Source organism: Anabrus simplex, chromosome 1 (assembly GCF_040414725.1).
Source record: "Anabrus simplex isolate iqAnaSimp1 chromosome 1, ASM4041472v1, whole genome shotgun sequence".
NCBI classification, from domain to species: Eukaryota; Metazoa; Arthropoda; class Insecta; order Orthoptera; family Tettigoniidae; genus Anabrus; species Anabrus simplex.
The window spans coordinates 803127153-803146325 of NC_090265.1; the positions used below are offsets into that span (position 1 = coordinate 803127153).

General features: G+C 38.0%; 1 protein-coding gene across 1 annotated transcript in view; it reads right to left on the bottom strand.

Moving 5' to 3' along the window:
* The window catches only part of LOC136857558 (U3 small nucleolar RNA-associated protein 14 homolog A), a 175802-nt gene that overhangs the window by 62117 nt on the left and 94512 nt on the right, over window positions 1-19173 (bottom strand). The window contains exons 7-8 of the mRNA XM_067136318.2: window positions 16018-16219; window positions 10406-11805 (exon numbers count right to left, since the gene is read on the bottom strand). Coding sequence (XP_066992419.2) covers window positions 10406-11805; window positions 16018-16219 — 1602 coding nt within the window. The remainder of the gene's footprint in view (window positions 1-10405; window positions 11806-16017; window positions 16220-19173) is intronic.

The window sequence follows — 19173 nt, forward strand, 5'->3', positions numbered from 1 at the left end:
TGCTGCCTTCTCTGAACTCTTGGTTCAGCCGGTGGAGTATTCCTTAAAAGAACTTCCATGGTTGACTGTCAAGGTGTCACCTGTGTGGGATTAGGTCCCAAACTACAACTATGGATGTGATCCAGTGAGGTGATAATGAGGCCGCTCCTCTGGAGTTCAATTATGTTTTATATTAACTTCTTTTTTTTTTACTGAATTTATCTCAGCGAGTTATTTATTGCTCCTTCTAGTGATGTAAATATTGTATATTGTTATTGTTTTTATTTCCATCATGTCTCTTTTGCTTTTCATTTGTTCCTTCATTATGTTTTTAGCACATTTTTAGCTTGTATTATGTAGATTACTGTAACCTCCCACCCTTATTTCACTGAAGATGGCTCAAACGAATCGAAACATGTTTGAATTTTATTGCTCCATCTAATGATGGAATTATGTTTTGTATTGAATTAGGAGGATACATTTAATTTTTTCCTTTGTAAAGTGAAAACCATCAATATGAAATGATTTTAATATCTTGTAAAAGTAACACTAAATCGGGAGATTGTGGGTGTCCGGCTGAATGACTGGAAACAGGCTGTGGATTATCATTTTCATTTAATATCTCTTGTCAATATGGACCATAATGAAATTCATAAGTTATGATCTCTTCAACATGTACTATGTACGTATAAAACGAACTAATAGGTTGAAAGTAGATTTTGAGAATAAACTATTTTTCACAGTCATATCAAAGTGATGTTATTTTTGACCCCATGACAATATTTATGATACAAAATTTTACAATACTGATTGAGGTTTAGGAGCAAATACTGAATATGGAATCTACAGTGAAAAAACTGGACATTATGTATTTGAGAATTAATAGCCCTTGTCACACTGCATTGCCTCTCCAGATTATGCCAAGTACTGACACCAAGTTGATAAGTAAATGATATGAAATTCTGAGCATCTTTTCTCAACTAACACTTCTTTCTATCAGAGCTAGCAGCTTTGGTAAATAATACACATATATAGGATAAGCTGCAAGCTTTAATTACTGTGTCCCCAGAGTATTATCAGTGTTTCAGAATCTAATTGGTAGATTTGGAAGTCAGACTAGCTTTTACTGTATATACAGGTAGGACCATGATGAAAAGAATAGTAGCTGCAAATAATTTTTAATCACACATAGATAAAACAGTTTATACGAACCACAAATATGAATTAACATAATACGTAATGGCCAATTCCAGGCGTCACGTGTTTACATTTGTACATTTCTTTTTAACATATATATATGAAACTTATCACCTAAACAAATTGAGATTTATGCCTAATAACGTCTACATGATAATAACTCCCACAAATTTCATTGTTATAAACCTGATGTATGCGATTTTATAGACTTTTAAACGTAGCGATCGGTGTTTACATGGGGCGGACTTTTAACTTTGCATACCTTTACGTTTTTCCAAATTCTGCGAATTGTGGTAACTTTTATTAGTAATGTTAATATATTGTTTACAAGAAGGACAAATGTACATTTTGTGAAAACAAAAACAAATGTGTAAGTTGCGTAATGTCTGCGTAATATATTTAAAAGCGATCGTTGCGTGTTACTTGACAGCGTCGTGGGATTACACACGCGAACCTGCGCTATGGCGACGACATGAGGGACTAATAAATCTTTAACTCTGCATCAGATACGATCACTGAATGATAAAATGTATGTATAACATAGCAGCAAGTAATAATAAATAAGGGGTGAGATGGCGCAGCGGTCAAACTGCTTGCAACCATCAAGAAGGACTGGGTTTGAGTCCCGATTAATGCATCTGTGATTTTCGATGTGAAAGTCAAGTTCGGTGGTTCGGATTTCATGTAAAATATGAGGTTCTGTCACTTATGATAGTGTGATTATTGGTTACGTAAAACTACAAGCTTCCTTCCTCCCAATAATAATAATAATAACAATAATAATAATAATAATAATAATAATAATAATAAAAATATATAACTACAGATACTGGTACGGACATGTGGCCTAAGTGAAGAGTTTTTATGAATTGTCACACATTTATTTAACACTAATAACAATGAATGTAAAATGAACTAAAATATTTAAAAATATCTGGACATTCAACGCCTACCGGTACGTAATTAAAAGTGAAATAATTGATAAGGAGATTCCACCTATTCAATACCAAAGAATAAGAAATGTAGTGATTTACATTCTCATTTAATAATAATTAGACCCTAGTCCAGGTCATCATCAGCCGATTAAGAACTGGAAAACAATGCATAGGATCAGTAGAAGAGGCAATATGAAAAGGAAATGAACGGGGGGTAGATACTGTAAAACTTGGAAGAAGTAAAATACAAGTCATTCAAAAGAAAAACATTGTGCAATTCTCTTAGCGGCAGCAAGGCACACACAACACTAGACAAAGTCCCACAATGATTACGAATAGCGGAGAACTGTTCAAAGCCAGTTATTTAAACACTGTCAGGCATAAAGTCACATAACAATCGAACACATACGAAGGTCCATATTCGTGTAGGAGTTGAAGACGAGCAGATTCACTGAAGCAACTTGCCAGCTCCCGGTGATCAGCGCGACACATTCAATATCAGGCACTGTGATTTCAAACGTCAAAGTAAAATGAAGAATAGCTTGACGATCCAGTTATTTTCCTTGGTTGCGGGAAAGTAAGTATATAGATAAATATAATACAATTCAATACAATTGAGTAAGTAATTGTGTTCCTATAGAATTCTTAAAACAACTACATGAATATGGACCTTCGTATGTGTTCGATTGTTATGTGACTTTATGCCTGACAGTGTTTAAATAACTGGCTTTGAACAGTTCTCTGCTATTCGTAATCATTGTGGGACTTTGCCTAGCGCTGCGTGTGCCTTGCTGCCGCTAAGAGAATTGCGCAATGTTTTTCTTTTGAATGACTTGTATTCTACTTCTTCTAAGTTTTACAGTGTCTACCCCCGTTCATTTCCTTTTCATATCCTCTTCTACTGATCCTATGCATTGTTTTCCATTTCTTAATCGGCTAATGATGACCTGGACTAGGGTCGAAACCGGTACCATTTCTAATTATTATTAAATGAGAATGTAAATCACTACATTTCTTATTCTTTGGTATTGAATAGGTGGAATCTCCTTATCAATTATTTTACTTTTAATTGTGATATTCTTCAATACGGAACAATGAAATTTTTAACTTTAAATACCGGTACGTAGCCTACAGTTTGAATGAAAGCTTGATCAGAAAAAAATATAAAATGAAAAAACAATTTATGTTCATTCTGCTTCTGGTATAGACTCATCAAAATACCATTTCCCATGAATAAAACGAGACACCGGTAATTTTCTTTCAATTTCACTTTCATTCAAAAAGCACTCGTCTTTCGTCGGTGGTTCACAAAACAGTTTAGCTTCGTCGTTGCACTAGCAAAAAGTGGTTACAAAATAAACACCATCACTTTCAGCTATGGTACAAACATAATACTTGGAATGTTTCTTTTCGCTGTATTTTCCAATGACGAAGTCTCCCACTTCAAAAGTTGTATCACGGGGTGAATTTTTGTCATCTGTTTCAATCTTGTAGTCTGGATGTAGAGAGTGTATGGTAGTTGTTTCTGAATAATAATATTTTCTTGCTGAACTATGTATTTTTTTAATGGCTCCACATAGTGAACACCATATGTTCCTGGTACTGCATAGACATCAGCGAAGCAGCTTTTTAGAAGAGGTTTACTGCTTTCAACATCTTCAGAAGGAACAAAAATAACATTTGTGTTTGCTGAATTTCTTTTCGCTACTTCCATGATATAGTGCATGTTTATAACGTCTCTTTTGGCACGTAGAGCAACAGTCAAATTACGTTTTAGTGTTCCGCCAACACCGTCAACACCACCTTTCCTGTGACCAGACACAAAAAAATTCCCAGTTACATTCATTCCAAAAGTTTCCTTAAAAAACGTTAGGTTTGCGAACATGAACCTTTACTTGAACTGGCTCGCCGCCCCGTCCGAGAAGATAAACACACTTGTGATTTCTGGTTGTTTTTCTTTGATGTCTGTTAATGCTCTGCTTAAAAATGAGTGCATGGCACATTTGTCATGCTCCATATGGTCAGACATAATCGCATATGAAGCATGATTTCCTCCCGCAAACCACGCAACAAGAGTAAATATCGTAATTTGTCGGTAATGCCAATAACAACTCTGAATTTCATCTTGTGGAAGAATAGTGAAATTCTCTGCGAAATCCACTTGCAAAACCATTGAATTTTCAGTCGTTTGTTTTTTCTCCACTTCAACATTTTGCTTTGCATTCTTTTAATAAATGTGTGTTTCATAAACAAGGGACACGAATTTACTAGTTTATCAAAACACTCTTGAACTGTGCCAGATTCTTGAATTTGGGATACGTGATTTTCATCACCACTTTGCCACTGGTACTACTCAATTTCGTCTCCAGCATTCCTGTACACATGGCTCCACGTGTCGGGGAACTCTCCGGCCGGGCGCTCGCGAGAACGTCGTAAACACGCGACGTATTGTACGGTCAGCTTCGTATGAACCCATTTGAAATTTTAAATGAATGATTTAGCAGTTTGAAAGGGTGTACAGTATTGGCTTTGCATAGCAAATTTTATATAAATTGAGCTACACACTTTTCGTGTACAGAAAATTTTATACCTTTTTTGTCACGTGTTTACACGGCCTGCAGCAATAAATTCATCGCCTTATTATACCTTATATAAACTGTTAATAACAGTGAGAAATATCAAATGAATTTAGACTGCACATAAAGGTTCAATTAACCACACAATTAAAAATTGAGACATCAATAAATGAATACAAATCATAAAATTAATAAAATTTAATGTTTTAACTATCATAACTGTCATATCTATCATTGTTGAGTTTTCTTTTAAACTTTACTTTTTTCCTTCTTGGGTTGACAATTCTCTGGAATCAGCCTAAAGAAAATTCATTTCAAAGTTACTGTGATATTTTTTTTGCTAGTTGCTTTATGTTGCACCGACACAGATAGGTCTTATGGCGACGATGGGACAGGGAAGGGCTAGGAGCGGGAGAGAAGCGGCCGTGGCCTTAATGAAGGTACAGCCCCAGCATTTGCCTGGTGTGAAAATCGAAAACCACGGAAAACCATTTTCAGGGCTGCCGACAGTGGGATTCGAACCTACTATCTCCCGAATACTGGATACCAGCCGCACTTAAGCGACTGCAGCTATCGAGCTCGGTGTTACTGTGATAAAACTGGCAAAAACTTTAATAATAATAACAACAATACTCATCATCATCATCTTCTTCTTCTTCTTCTTCTTCTTCTTCTTCTTCTTCTTGGCCGTTTCACAGTTAGGGTCAGTACTATCTGTGGGGCTTTCCCACCTTTCCTCTTGTCCAGTGCTATCTCCACTTATCCAAATGTTAAGTCTTTTTCATTTTCCAGGTTTCTTCTTCCCTCCATGCTTATACCTTCCTCCTAATGCATCCTTCTGAGTTTAGTAAATATTCAAAATACTCCTTCCACATTCCTACATACTTACCAACTTTTAGAAATCAAAAATAGGAAGATTTTTTAAATTCTTGGATTTCATCGCGTATATTGCGCCATGGTTTCAAAGGATAAAAGGACAACTGAAACCGACTTTCAACCTATTAGGTCGTGTTACGTACATTTCGTACATGTAGAAGAGATGTTAAATACAGAACAAAAATGGCCAACCGGGCACCAGTGGAATCCGAACCCACAACCTCCCGACGCAAAATCGGGAAATGGGGGAAGCTATAAAACACACACATTGCTGTAGCGAGTGGGAAATACGGTACACGAAGGTGATGGGCGATACACTTGCCAAATAAAGCATCAAATAAGTACGCTAGAAAATGAGGTTGCGTAAATTACACAAGTACACAATCATTTATCCTAAGGGAAGAGTATTGACTGTACTGGAGGTTATATTGCTCAAAAATAAGTAAAAATAAATCAGAAAATTGAAAGACAAGTTAAAAAATGGAAACTTTCCGGTAAATCGGAAGGGTTGGCAGGTAGGCAGGCTTTGAGGTTCTCTTTTTCCTGCACTTCATTTCCATGTTTATCATTATAACATCTTCCCTCATGCCTTTCCTCTTACTCTTGGCCATTCCATACAGTACTTTTTTAATTTCCTTTGCTTTTTCTTCCATCATGTTTATCCACTTTTCCATCCACTGTTTCTTGGCCTCTGTTACAACCTTTAGAGCTTTCTCCTTTTTCATCTTATATCCTTGTCTTGTCTCCGTTGTCCTCTGTTGAAATCACACTCCAAAAGCTTTATTCTCTTCTCCATCTGCCACTCTGACTCTGTCGTTCCACCACGGGGTCTCCTTGCACCTGTTCCTGTTACTAGTTCTCCCACAAACTTCCTCTGCAGCTTTTATTAATGTCCTCTTGAACCTTTCCCATTCCTCCTTTCCTGTTTTTATATCATCTGTTGGTAAATTCAACATTTATTTTTTCTCCACCAGGTATTTTTCCTTGTTTTTCTTCTCCTTCAATTTCCATATTTTGATTGGTCTCTCTTTCCGTCATTGTCCTCAGTTTCATTACCAGTCGTTCGTGGTCACAATCTAGGGCCTCTGATGATATTACTCTTACATCTGTAGCAGTCCTCTTCACTTCACAGTCGTACAGCATGTAATCCACAATGGATTTTCTCAACCAGTTACTGCCATACCAGGTTATCTTATGGTTTCATCCCTTTTTGAACCATGAGTTTCCAACCATCATCCCACTTCTTTTGCACAAATTCAGTAGCTTTTTTTCCCCTCCTTATTTCTATCTCCCCATCCTCCTGCTTCAAGTACATTCTCATATGCCTTCCCTTTCATGCCTACATGGACATTCAAGTTTCCCATTATTATGTTGTTTTGGCCATTCAACAGTCTCTCCAATTCTTCTTCAAAATTATCTTTATCCTGTTGTGTGCAGCCCATTTGTGGAGCATATACTTGTACTATTTCCCAGCTTTTAACTTTATTTTGACGTTCACCAACCTGTCACTTATCCCTTTTACTTCCTCTTTTAATCCATTTCTCACTACCACTGCTAAACCATTTCCTTTTCCTTCAACATTTCCTATACAGAACAACCAAAAACACTTACACAGCTCTCTCTTACCTTCCCTGCTCCATTTAGTCTCTGCCAGCCCTAATACATCCAGTTTTCTTCTTTCCATCCAGTCTACAACCTCTTCTACTTTTTCAGTCAATGTTTGTACGTTTAGTGCACAAATTCATAATCCTGTTCCTCTCCAGGGTCGTCATCTGTTACATCCATCCAGCTTATTGTTCCTCGTTTCCTTGAAAGTGAGTTAATATCCATCACAGATTTGCTAGGCCTGTCAGGATTCCTGTAGGGACTTCACAGCTACCATAATGGTCTCAGGGCACATGTAGTCCCCACTGTACTTCACCTCCATAGGCTATTCCCTACTTTATGACATTGCCCATCTCCCATGACACAGATGAGGGGTTGGACTTGTGGGAGATAGGAGTTCTTCCTCTTCTTCTTAAGCACTGTCCCACTTCCGTGCAGGGTCCGCTACTCTCATCTTGGAACGCTCCTTAACATGGTCATGTGCATCCTTGGGATGAAGGCCGATGATAAATTTCATATCTGCATTGAATGTGTAAATCCAACACGGTTTGACTGACCATGTGAGCACAACTGTTGACAATGGTCAGTGCAGCACAAATTACACAATTTCCTTTTTCATGCTGGTAAATCAACCAACACAAGGCTGGTGTATTTGAGCACCTTCAAATACCACCGGCCTGAGCTGGGATCGAATTACATAATCATGTGACAACTTAGTCACCTGTACTCTTTGGCTAGGTCAGTTTCCTGGCTTTCATATCAGATAGGTCCTCAGCTGAGGTCACAAGGCTGAATTGAGATGAGGTCAGAACAAAAGACAAGAACAATGTAAAAGTATTCCCTGAATGAACAAGGGCATAATTTGAGTACAATATTGATATCATCCCATTAGGATCCAATTCTCCTTTTGTGTTTGTCTTGTGTTCCTTATATTTGCGTCAAGACTGAAGATTTGTCAAAATGGTTCCTCAATGAGTGTTGATGACCACCCTACTGATGAAGCTGGGAAGGAGAAAGGAACTTATCAACGTCTGAGAAGAAATTGATGTAAAAGAACTGTTTACTTGAAGACAGCGGTTAGTGAAGATGTAGAGATTGTCCTTGTCTTTTTGTGTTTATAAGCTGTTCTGATCTCCTCTTCCCACACAGTCCTGTCATTGTGTTTGTCCTATTATGACTTCCTTTCTCTCTATACATGACATAATTTGACACTTGTTTGATCCTTTCCAATATTATTTAAGGATAAGCTCACCGGACAAAAAACTAGTCACCCGTGGAGAAATCATTTCAAGCATCATTTAATACCGTGTTACTCCGCCTCTCGACTTGATAACCGCCTGAATTCAGTTAGGAAGTGAGTCCACAAGGTTGTGCAGGTACGGCGCGTCCAGGTTAAGCCACTCGCTGAGGATTTGATCATGCAATTCAACCAAATCGAGGGGATGCTGATGTTGGCATTTTACCCGCTGTTCCAACATGTCCTACATATTTTTAAAGGGGTTCAAGTCAGGTGATTTTGCAGGCCAATTGAGATGTAATAGGGTGGAGGTTGTTCATAAAACTGGTCACATATACGTCCAGCCCAATGAACTTCGCTGTTGTCAACTTGAAAAATCAGGGTATCAATAGCATATTCATCATGCAGATGTTGACTGAAAGGCAACACCTGATCATCCAGAATGTTTAAATAAAGATGATGATTCATGTTAATGGTCACCTCAGTGAAGAGGCCCAATCCATGATACAGAAAAACACCCCCAAAAAATCACAGACCCACCTCCAGCTTAAACCTGACCTTCCACACATCCAAGATGAAATGCTTTATTTGGCCTTCGGTGCACTCGATGATGTGCGTCATTGGAATACAGGCAAAAACATGATTCGTCAGACCACATTACGGTTCGCCAGTCAGCTACTGTCCACGTTCGATGATTTCTAGTCCATTGAAGACACACATATATATGTGCCTGTGTGTGTAATAGCTTCTTGCGAGGTGACGACTCACAATGTTCATTGCATGCAGTTCCCGTCGCAATGTTCTCTTGCTAGCAGGTTGGGATGGACCTCCATTCATTGACTGAAGCAATTCCTGTTGGGTTTGGATGCGATTTTGATTCACAAGCCATGAAATGCATCTCGGGTCCCTTTTAGTCAGGATCTTTTTCCGACCACAATTCTGGCGTCGTTTATTGTGGCCACGTGTAGTACACCACTGCTTGTAGACATGTTGAATAGTCTGTTGCGAAACACCAACAAATCCAGCAACTCCACACACCATATGGCCATGGGCATGGCCAAACACGTTAACCCTTTTTGCCACCCTGTCACTTCCTTACATCTACCCATGTTGACGTACAATATCCACTTGAAACATCAATGTCACACTGTTCACTACCACCTTATGCTCACGTAGAGGCAGTGCGCATATGGTTGAGCATTGGACTGGTTTGCTGCGTCATTTGTACAGGCTTCGCGACCAATCTGTGTGCGCGCACCAGGGTGACTAATTTTTTGTCCAGTGAGCTTATATGTTATGGTTCATGGTGGAGCAAACTATCCCTGGAATAACACATAATTATGTAAAAGAAGAAACAGTTGAAGCTAAGAAAGAATATTATGAACTGGGTTTTGTACAATATGAATGTTCCCATATTTTCTAACAAAATCTCAAAAGGTTTCTGGTAACTAATACTGTATTTGGATTATTCAATCTGTGAAAAGTCAAAACTCAACAGTTGTATGTTTACTGATTGATTATTTTGTGGAAAAATGGCACTTACGATATACACCAAACGTTATCATGGCCCACAATTGCTCAATTTAACTAAGCTTCTTACATGTTATGTAACTGACATATCACAACCATTACTATCAATCACAATGAAATAAAATCCTTCATCATTTAAACAAATTAGTAAACTAATAGATATCTGTTTAGTGAAGTGAAGTTAAATGCAGAGATCCCTGGCATGCTGAATATTTTAAAATTTGTTACGAGAATAACTGCATCAATTAGATATGAAAAACCAAGTTCCTCTCATCCACTTGGCATGCTATATTTTCAAATAAATAGAACTAAAATTTTTAAATATGCACAAAGGAAGAATAGGTTATAGACAGAAGTGCACATACAGGGACTTACTACAGGGATATTATAGCTGTAGGTTACTCAATGTCTAGTATTAACAATACAAAATTTACCAATCTTAATAAGAGTATGATATAAATATTACTTACACAAACTCAGCAACAACATCATCACCCGTAAATGCCTCAGTGATGGTCATCTGCTGGCTTTCTTCATTCTCCTCATTGTCTAGGCCCTCTTCACCACCAGTCACCATATCTGGGAATTGTGTCTGCAGCAATTTAGGTTTTACAGCCAAGAATTTGTTAGGATCCACATCATCTTTTTGATTCCCAGAAGCCTCCTTTTCACCAAGACTTACTTTTGGGACAACTGGTATTGAAAGCGATCCTGGTGAAGAAGAATTATTTTTATGTCCAGATTCTTCAATCAATTGTAGATCTTCCTGAGGTCTTTTGGCTTTTGTTTTAAATTCTAATGAGGGTCCATCTACATCTACATCCTCCACCTCTTTAGCTATACGATCATCTACACTGTCATTAGTTTTAATATTTTTCAGTTCGCGTAACTTTCTTGATACTTTCTGTTTTAACTTCTGTTCCATATCATCAAATATATCATCCATATGAATGTAATTATTATCAGCTACTTTGACTGAATTAATTTTAGGGCTTGTATCCTCAGAATTTTCCTTATAATCACCATTTTCTAATTTCCTATTTGTCCCTTTCATTCTTGTGTTCTTATCCATTTCGGGGAGCATTATTACTTTATTCTTTTCTTCCATATCATTCTTTTTACCCTTTGTTAACTTAACAGGTGTAACAACCCATGAACTTGTTCCTTTCACAGATGTTACTTCCACCATTCCTACACCATCTACAACACCTGTTGCTTTAGGAGATGTCCCAATAGACTTCTTCAACGGAATCTTTTCTGAATACTTTTCCATTGCTACCAATTCTTTGGTATTCCTACTCACATTTTTCACTTTAGAACTAACTTTGACAGAAGGACTTTTCTCACCTACAATCCCTGGGCTAGGTAGAACTTGTTTAAATTTAGCTCTCTTTTTATGAAAATCTGGCACAGTATTTCCTGAAGTTCTATTACAAACTGAATCATCCGTCCTATTCAATTCCTCTTCGGTACCACTACCACTACAATTATGGTTATCAATACCCTCTTGAATGGAAGGAGGCTCACTCATATGACTTTCATTTGGATTATTCAACTCTACTGCATCATTAACAGTAGAAGGCAATGCAGATACTGCTTTAGCATCATTTTCAACATTTTTTGTGGCTTTTTTCTTCTTCTCAGCCAACTCCTTATTGTGTTTTTCCCAATATTGTCGATACCCGACAACAAAAGCTTCTAACTCAGGCTCTGCTGTGATCCATGGATTATCATTTGGGTTTTTATTTTCAGTACTGGACATGTGAGGTTCATTACCTTCATCTTCCTCCTCACTGCTATCAGTTTCCGTCTGAAGTTTCTTAGTCAAGTCTCGACTAATTGCCAGCTGTTCAGCCAGAGCTTGACGGCTCTGAAATAAGATAAGAATTATGTTTCAGTCACAAATAACTGCAGTTTACCAATCTGTATATGATGACAAAGGAAACAAGACAACTCAATCAAAAGGTATTTGCTATAACATAGGCAAAGAAGACCATGGCTTGTTAGAAAAAGGATGCTTAGAATTTAATTTAACAATATTGTGAATAGAATTTACTGCTACTACTGCTATTTGCTTTACGTCGCACCAACACAGATAGGTCTTATGGCGATGATAGGATAGGAAAGGCCTAGGAATGGGAAAGAAGCAGCCGTGGCCTTAATTAAGGTACAGCCCCAAAGTTTGCCTGGTGTGAAAATGGGAAACCACGGAAAACCATATTCAGGGCTGCCGACAGTGGGGTTCGAACCCACTATCTCCCATATTACTGGATACTGGTCGCACTTAAGCGACTGCAGCGATCAAGCTCGGTAATTTACAGAATTTAGGAACTAATCCTCTCCTTCTCACAATCAGAACACTAACATAATGAATTATCAAGGTAATAAGAAGGATTAGAGGAAGGAGGACTGTTCCAATAATTTTGCAATAAATTCTATACTTGCTGGCTCATGGTAAAATCACCTTATGAACTACAAACAATATGAGGTATACTGCTCTGAGTGAAGATGCAGAGTACATCAATGATATTCCCAGCCTGTCACAAGAGGTGACTAAAAGGGGCAATCACAACGGGCTTTCAACTCAGGAGCATAAAGTTAACGACTACAGGGCCTCTGGCCAAGTCTGCCAGTGTTTCGATTTATTTGACCTTGAGTTTGTTCCATGGAATGTTTACAGCTACCACTGCCTGGCACATAATCTTTAAAAACTCACGTTTTGAAACTAACTGTCTCATTTGGGTTAAGAGTACTTGCTTGGAAGACACACGATGTTTACTGATTTTTGAAATAATATCTGAACCAATACAGCTACACTCCTCTAATTTGGCAAAATAGGTGTTTATTTGTACCTAAGTGCAATAATTAAATTTGGTTAAAGTCGGACAAGCACTGTAGAAGTTTCAAAATTCAGTCCTAACTCCCAGAGTACCATTGCATTACATTTACATTACTTTTCTTTGCTATAAGCTACGATAGATTTCTGTCTATTCCTGCATTTTATGATATGGTATCTATCACAGAATTCTAAGCACAACTCACACACACATTTGTCATTTGGTTCGTGAGATAATTTGTTGCAGCACACCTTGTGGTGAAAACCATGGATCGCCAGTCTCGTTGTCATGTGTCGCATATCATGATTAGCTTCCATCCAGGTCCTGTCTTGCATAGCATATGTTGCATAGAAGTCCTCTGGTATGTTGTTTTTCTTCTCATGCAGATCTTTTATAAGCTGTTTGAAGCTGGTACTAGCTGGAAGTACGAGCTCGCATCTCAGATCCTCTATTAAGAAGGTCCGTCTGGTAAGCTCTTACCCTAGCCTCGATCTTACATTCTGCGGGACTCCTACTATTCTCTTCAGGTATCTAGTCTTTACTCGCTCCAATTCTTCCAGCTGTTTGTATGCGAGGTATTTTCCCACTAATTCTAGGCCATATGTCAGAACAGGTAGTATATTTAACCTAAACAGGTCCATAGCTGTGCTGATCGATACTTGTGTGATGTTTCTGATTTCATTCATAGCTCTAGTGGCCGCCACTGCTCTAGAACTTATATGCAATCTGAAACTCTTTCCCATTGTTTGGACTGTGATACCTAAATATTTAAAATTGTTAGCCCTCTTGAGTAGTTTGCCATTGCATTTTACGTTCTCTGCTTTAGTGAGTCTTCCTCCTTTCCTAAACACTACCAATTCAGTCTTCTCTTCGTTTATCTAGATGTCGTTTCTCTCCGCCCATTCACATAGTGTGTTCAGCGATACTTGCAGTTTATATCTGTTGCTGCGACAGATACAGATAAATAGATATAGTGTAATATTTATATTTGACTTTTGTGCTTGAGAGACTGGAGGGCTTTTAAGTTGCATTTAACTGGTAGGACACTGGAGAGTATGGATTCCTTCTTAACAAAGAGCAGCTTTCTGTTTTTGCCAGCAGCACACGTTAAACCACATCAAATTCCATTTTTTTTTTTTACAATTTGATTTACATCGCACAAACACAGATATGTTTTATGGCGACAACAGAACAGGAAAGGGCTAGGAGTGGGAAGGAAGCAGCCGTGACCTTAATTAAGGTACATTTGCCTGGTGTGAAAACGGGAAACCACGGAAAACCACCTTCAGGGCTGCCGACAGTCAGGTACAAACCCACTATCTCCCGAATACTGGATACTGGCCGCAGTTAAACAACTGTAGCTATCAAGCTCAGCAATTCCATTTCTTGGCCAGCAGCACAATTACCGTGTTTTTCTGTGAAACATGTCAATCAAAGTTTTAAAAAAATTGCCCGTTGACTTGAATGCTTCTCCGTTTCTTACCAGTAAGCTACTGTAATGAAAACAAAATTATTAGAAATAAACTGCACTTGATCTTACACCTCAAGTCTAGCTCACATCCTCTAATACTGATACCGTTACTCTAGACAGTCCAACGGTGTGACATTCTATCTAGTTCATGAGGTCAAAGAATACCTAAGGATTGTGCAATCCTATAAATAGCAACCTGCCTTCCATCCAAACAAGGTAAGACTGCTAGACTTTTGAACTACGTGGGAGCATGCAAGCTGCACTGTGTATTATTGGTACATTTATAATGGCGCCTGAAGATCAACCTGTCAGATACATGCAGGGATTATTATTCTCCCTAAATTTCATTTTTAAAAAATACACGCGAGTAAATATGGTACATAAAGTCATGTATAGAAAGATAGGAACACATCTGATTATGTTTTCCTATTTTTCTAACAATTGACCCCATTCATGTTCTCATCATTCTATACATGACTTAATTTGTCATTTGTTTGACTCCTCTCCATTACTTTATTTAATACACTGTACTTTTAATATACTGTATTAAATACAGTATATACATAATAAATATATAAATACAGTAAATACAGTGAGTAAATTTTACTCATCTATAACATCCCCTTTCTTTCTTCCTAATTTTCAACTTTAAAAACAGGGGAGGGTATAACAGGTGAAAATTTCACATAATATACGTTGACTTGACATGGTTTAAAATCAGAAAAATATAACATCTAGTGTCTTTAAATCAATAAGCAAAATAGTTATTTAAATCTATACCTTAAACTGTATATGCAAAATGTTACATTAGCACATTTAAACAGTTTTGTACCAGCCCACTCCTACATTACCACAGCTGGCAGGTCACATGACTGAATGCCGCGCTGCACAGATTCCATAGCTGCATAGCATTGCAATATCCAAAGCACTCCTACAAAATGGTGAAATTCAATCACTTTGTCAGTATAATCTGATGGAAGCCTTTGGCACAGCAATGTCTTTCTCAGTGAACTCAGTCCATTTTGGTGCATAAGTTTCTGACCAACCTCTACTTGCTTTAAAATCCTTCCCTGCAATATGAAGAGTTTGTTTAATTTCATGCACTTTAAACTACAACATTTCATGATTTACAACATTGCTGTTGTCTCTTGCTTCTCTGACCCAATCCAGAAATTTTATGTCCACATTTTTATATTCTCCTTTCTTCACACTGCAGAAGGAATCAATTTTTTTTGTCCTAATAATTAATCTCTCTGGTTACAAAAATAGCAAATTATACATGGCTGTAGTTCATATTTATGACTTCTCACTCCCACTTCATTTTCTGCAGCATGATCAAATATATTCAACTTGAAGAATGTCATAAAACTTGTTATCTTGCTCATTTTCACACCTGCTTGTGTACTGGACACTTCCTAACTAGACACCACCACACGGGACATGGAATTTGGAAGCTGGAAGAGCAATGAGAAATCTAGGGTGGGGGAGAGAAAGTCAAGGGAAATGCGCAAGGGGTGCAGAAGTGTGCACTATACCGTTAACTCAAATGTTTCACTTGTTGCCTGGTCACTTGAAAGATTTTTGCAATTTTTTTTTTCTTTTCCGATTCCTCTTTTCCCGATAATAGTCGAAAATTAAGGAGAGTATTTAGGGAAGTAAATATAGCATCTCTTACTTTAAAAGCAATTACCTATGGTATAAACGCATACATAATGTGAATGTAATGAGTCATAGCATGAGAAAAGGCTCAATTATTTTATTAAGCATGTCATACCTGTGGGTCATACTTTGCACGGACAGCTCGGCTGCGAGCCCACTGTCCAGTATTTCGGTGCCTAAGAGTCATACGTTCTTTGGCTCTTGTACGCTCTATCTGCTGCAACTGTTCCAAAGCTGCTTCAGGGTCGGTCTTCTGCAGTGTTTCAAAATCTTTAAGTTGTTTGCGTATTTTTTCACGTCGCAGTACACGATGATATCTAAAACGAATAAAGATTATTTAGGATAACTATATAATAACACGTTAAGTAAAATTAAATACGAAATAAGTGTGCAATTTGTTCCAATAATTTGCCTTTAGCTGTTGGGCAATCGATATAAACTCTCAGTGTAAAACACAAGAGGACAGGAGTATTGCACAGGTGTGAATAAAGAGAACATAAATGAATATCTACTCCAGTACGCAGCAGCTCTAGTGGTGCAAACAGACAAGAATACTAATACAACGGATTCTTTCAGTTGTAGAATAAATGGAAATAATATAGCAGATCTTCAAAGCAAACAAGCACTATCCAATTCTGAGAGACACATACACACACTCAAGAAACAATGAGCTAGATATATTCTTTCAAAGATGCCACTTCTTTATCCAGGAATAATGCAAAGACATTGAAAACGTTTTGGAATATGAAACACACAGAACCAACGACATAGGAAGAATTACCGTATAATCCCGAATACCACCTGCACTTTTTTCCCCAAAATACTGGTTCTAAATCTTGGGTGTGGGTCGTATTCAAGCCATTCATTCTTGTACATATTTACTACGTTTAAATGGAGTATTGAAATGTACTCAATATACCACATAAAAATGGGCATTCAGGTCTTATTGTGTTTTAGTTGCGTTCTAGAAAACAAGATCGATTTTTTTCTCAATACGGTTCTAGTGGCATGTAAAAGCGAAATGTAAGGTAATGAAATATGATAAATCAAAGAATATGGGTAAATATGCGGTAAATAAGAAAGCCGCAACTGTGGATGCTCAATCGTCATTTATTTCACAAGTGTTGCTGCCATGCTGGGTGCGCGAATAGCTGATCTCACAGGATATCATACTTTGCGAGAGTCGAGACTGTTGGTTACGGATGTCTACCTCGTTCACATTCGAGTTTCATATCTGTCCCGTGGAAGAGCTGTCTCAATAGTAAGCGATGGATTCAAAACAGCATCTGCGGTCATTTACTGTGCGTGAGAAACTTAAAGTTGTAAGTGAAGCTGAAATATACGTTGGCAGAAAGTATGATATTGATGAATCATGTATTCATGATTGGTGGAAGAAGAAAAGTACTGGCGATCACAGAGCATTCCCTGGGCGGAGTGCAGTGTTTCCAGAAATTGAAGAATGATTCCACAAATTTGTGATAGAAAAATGTGAGTTAGGATATAGTGTTTCTAGTGAAATGTGTCAACTGAAAGCACTAGAGATTTCAAAAGAACTCAAAACACAGGGTTTTACTGCAACCCGCGGATGAATCCAAAACTTTTACTGGAGAAAGGGATTGTGCATTCGGAGACGTACGTCTATTTCACGTCTCTCTGGGGCGTACGAAGAATTTTTTTTTTTTTTTTTTGCTAGGGGCTTTACGTCGCACCGACACAGATAGGTCTTATGGCGACGATGGGATAGGAAAGGCCTAGGAGTTGGAAGGAAGCGGCTGTGGCCTTAATTAAGGTACAGCCCCAGCATTTGCCTGGTGTGAAAATGGGAAACCACGGAAAACCATTTTCAGGGCTGCCGATAGTGGGATTTGAACCTACTATCTCCCGGATGCAAGCTCACAGCCGCGCACCTCTACACGCACGGCCAACTCGCCCGGTAACGGCCTTTTGGCATCACATTATTCAACTGAGGAAGTAAAATCCTTATCTGCTGTTGCAAATTGGGAATGGTGACCAGACACCTGTCTATATTTTTGAAGTGCCATTGGAAAATACAGTGGATACAAAGGGTTCTAAAAGTGTAACTATCAGAACAGGTGGTAACGAAAAGCAACAATGCACGGTAATGTTGTGCGTATTAGTGGATGGAACCAAACTCCCTCCATATGTGGTCCTGAAAAGGTAAACAGTTCCAAAAGGAAACTTGCCGTCCAGTGTTATTGTTAGAACACATGAGTTCGGCTGGATGGACAATGCGTTAGTTGAGGATTCGGTGAAGTGCGTTTGACAACGTCGCCCGGGAGCTTTGTTACAAAAATGAAACAGGCTTCTGTTGGACAATTACGGAGGACATACAACTGACACCGTAAAAGATATGATGAAGAAAGGAAAAACCGATCTTGCAATAATTTCCTTCTATTCTACAGCCGTTGGACACATGCGTGAACCGGCCTTTCAAAACTACAATGAAACAGTTGTACACCGAATGGATGTCTCATGGTGATTATGCGTCAACACTAACCGGATGAGTGAAGAGGCCTGAAGTGGGACTAAAATGCAGCTGGATCAAGATCGCATGGGCGCGCATTCCCAACAATCTAGTGTCCAAAAGCTTTAAGAAATGCGGAATTTCAAATTCAGTGGACGGTAGTGAGGACGACTATTTGCGGAAAGATGCCAGCGACGGAAGTTCCTATGGTGAAACTTCGGATGATGACAATGAATTATGAATGATCTGAGTATTGGACCAATTTTATTTATGATTTTTGTGATGATTTTATTAACTGTAAGCTGCTTGAATTTATATTTGTGGTATATTTGAAGAAAATTAAATAGGTATGTATTTGATTTTTGATTTTTTTCCGTATTTTGCCATCTCAAATTTAGGGTGCGGGTCTTATTCAGTGGCGGGTGGTATTCGGGATTATACGGTATATATCTGCCTTAACACATCTCACCAATACCTCACATTTTAACACTGAGATTGTAGTTAAAATTGAAATAATAAATAAAGAGGTTCAACTTATTCAATACAAAAGAATAAGAAATGAAGTGATTACATTCTTCTTTAATAATAAGTAGAAGTGGTACCGGTTTCGACCCTAGTCCAGGTCATCATCAGCTGATTAAAACATGAAAAACAACGCATAGGAAAAAGAAAATAAAAGATCAAGTTCACTCCGGATCAGTAGAAGAGGCGATATAAAAATGACGGGGGTAGACACTGTAAAATTCAGAAGAAGTAAAATGTAAGTCACTTAAAAGAAACAGGGCG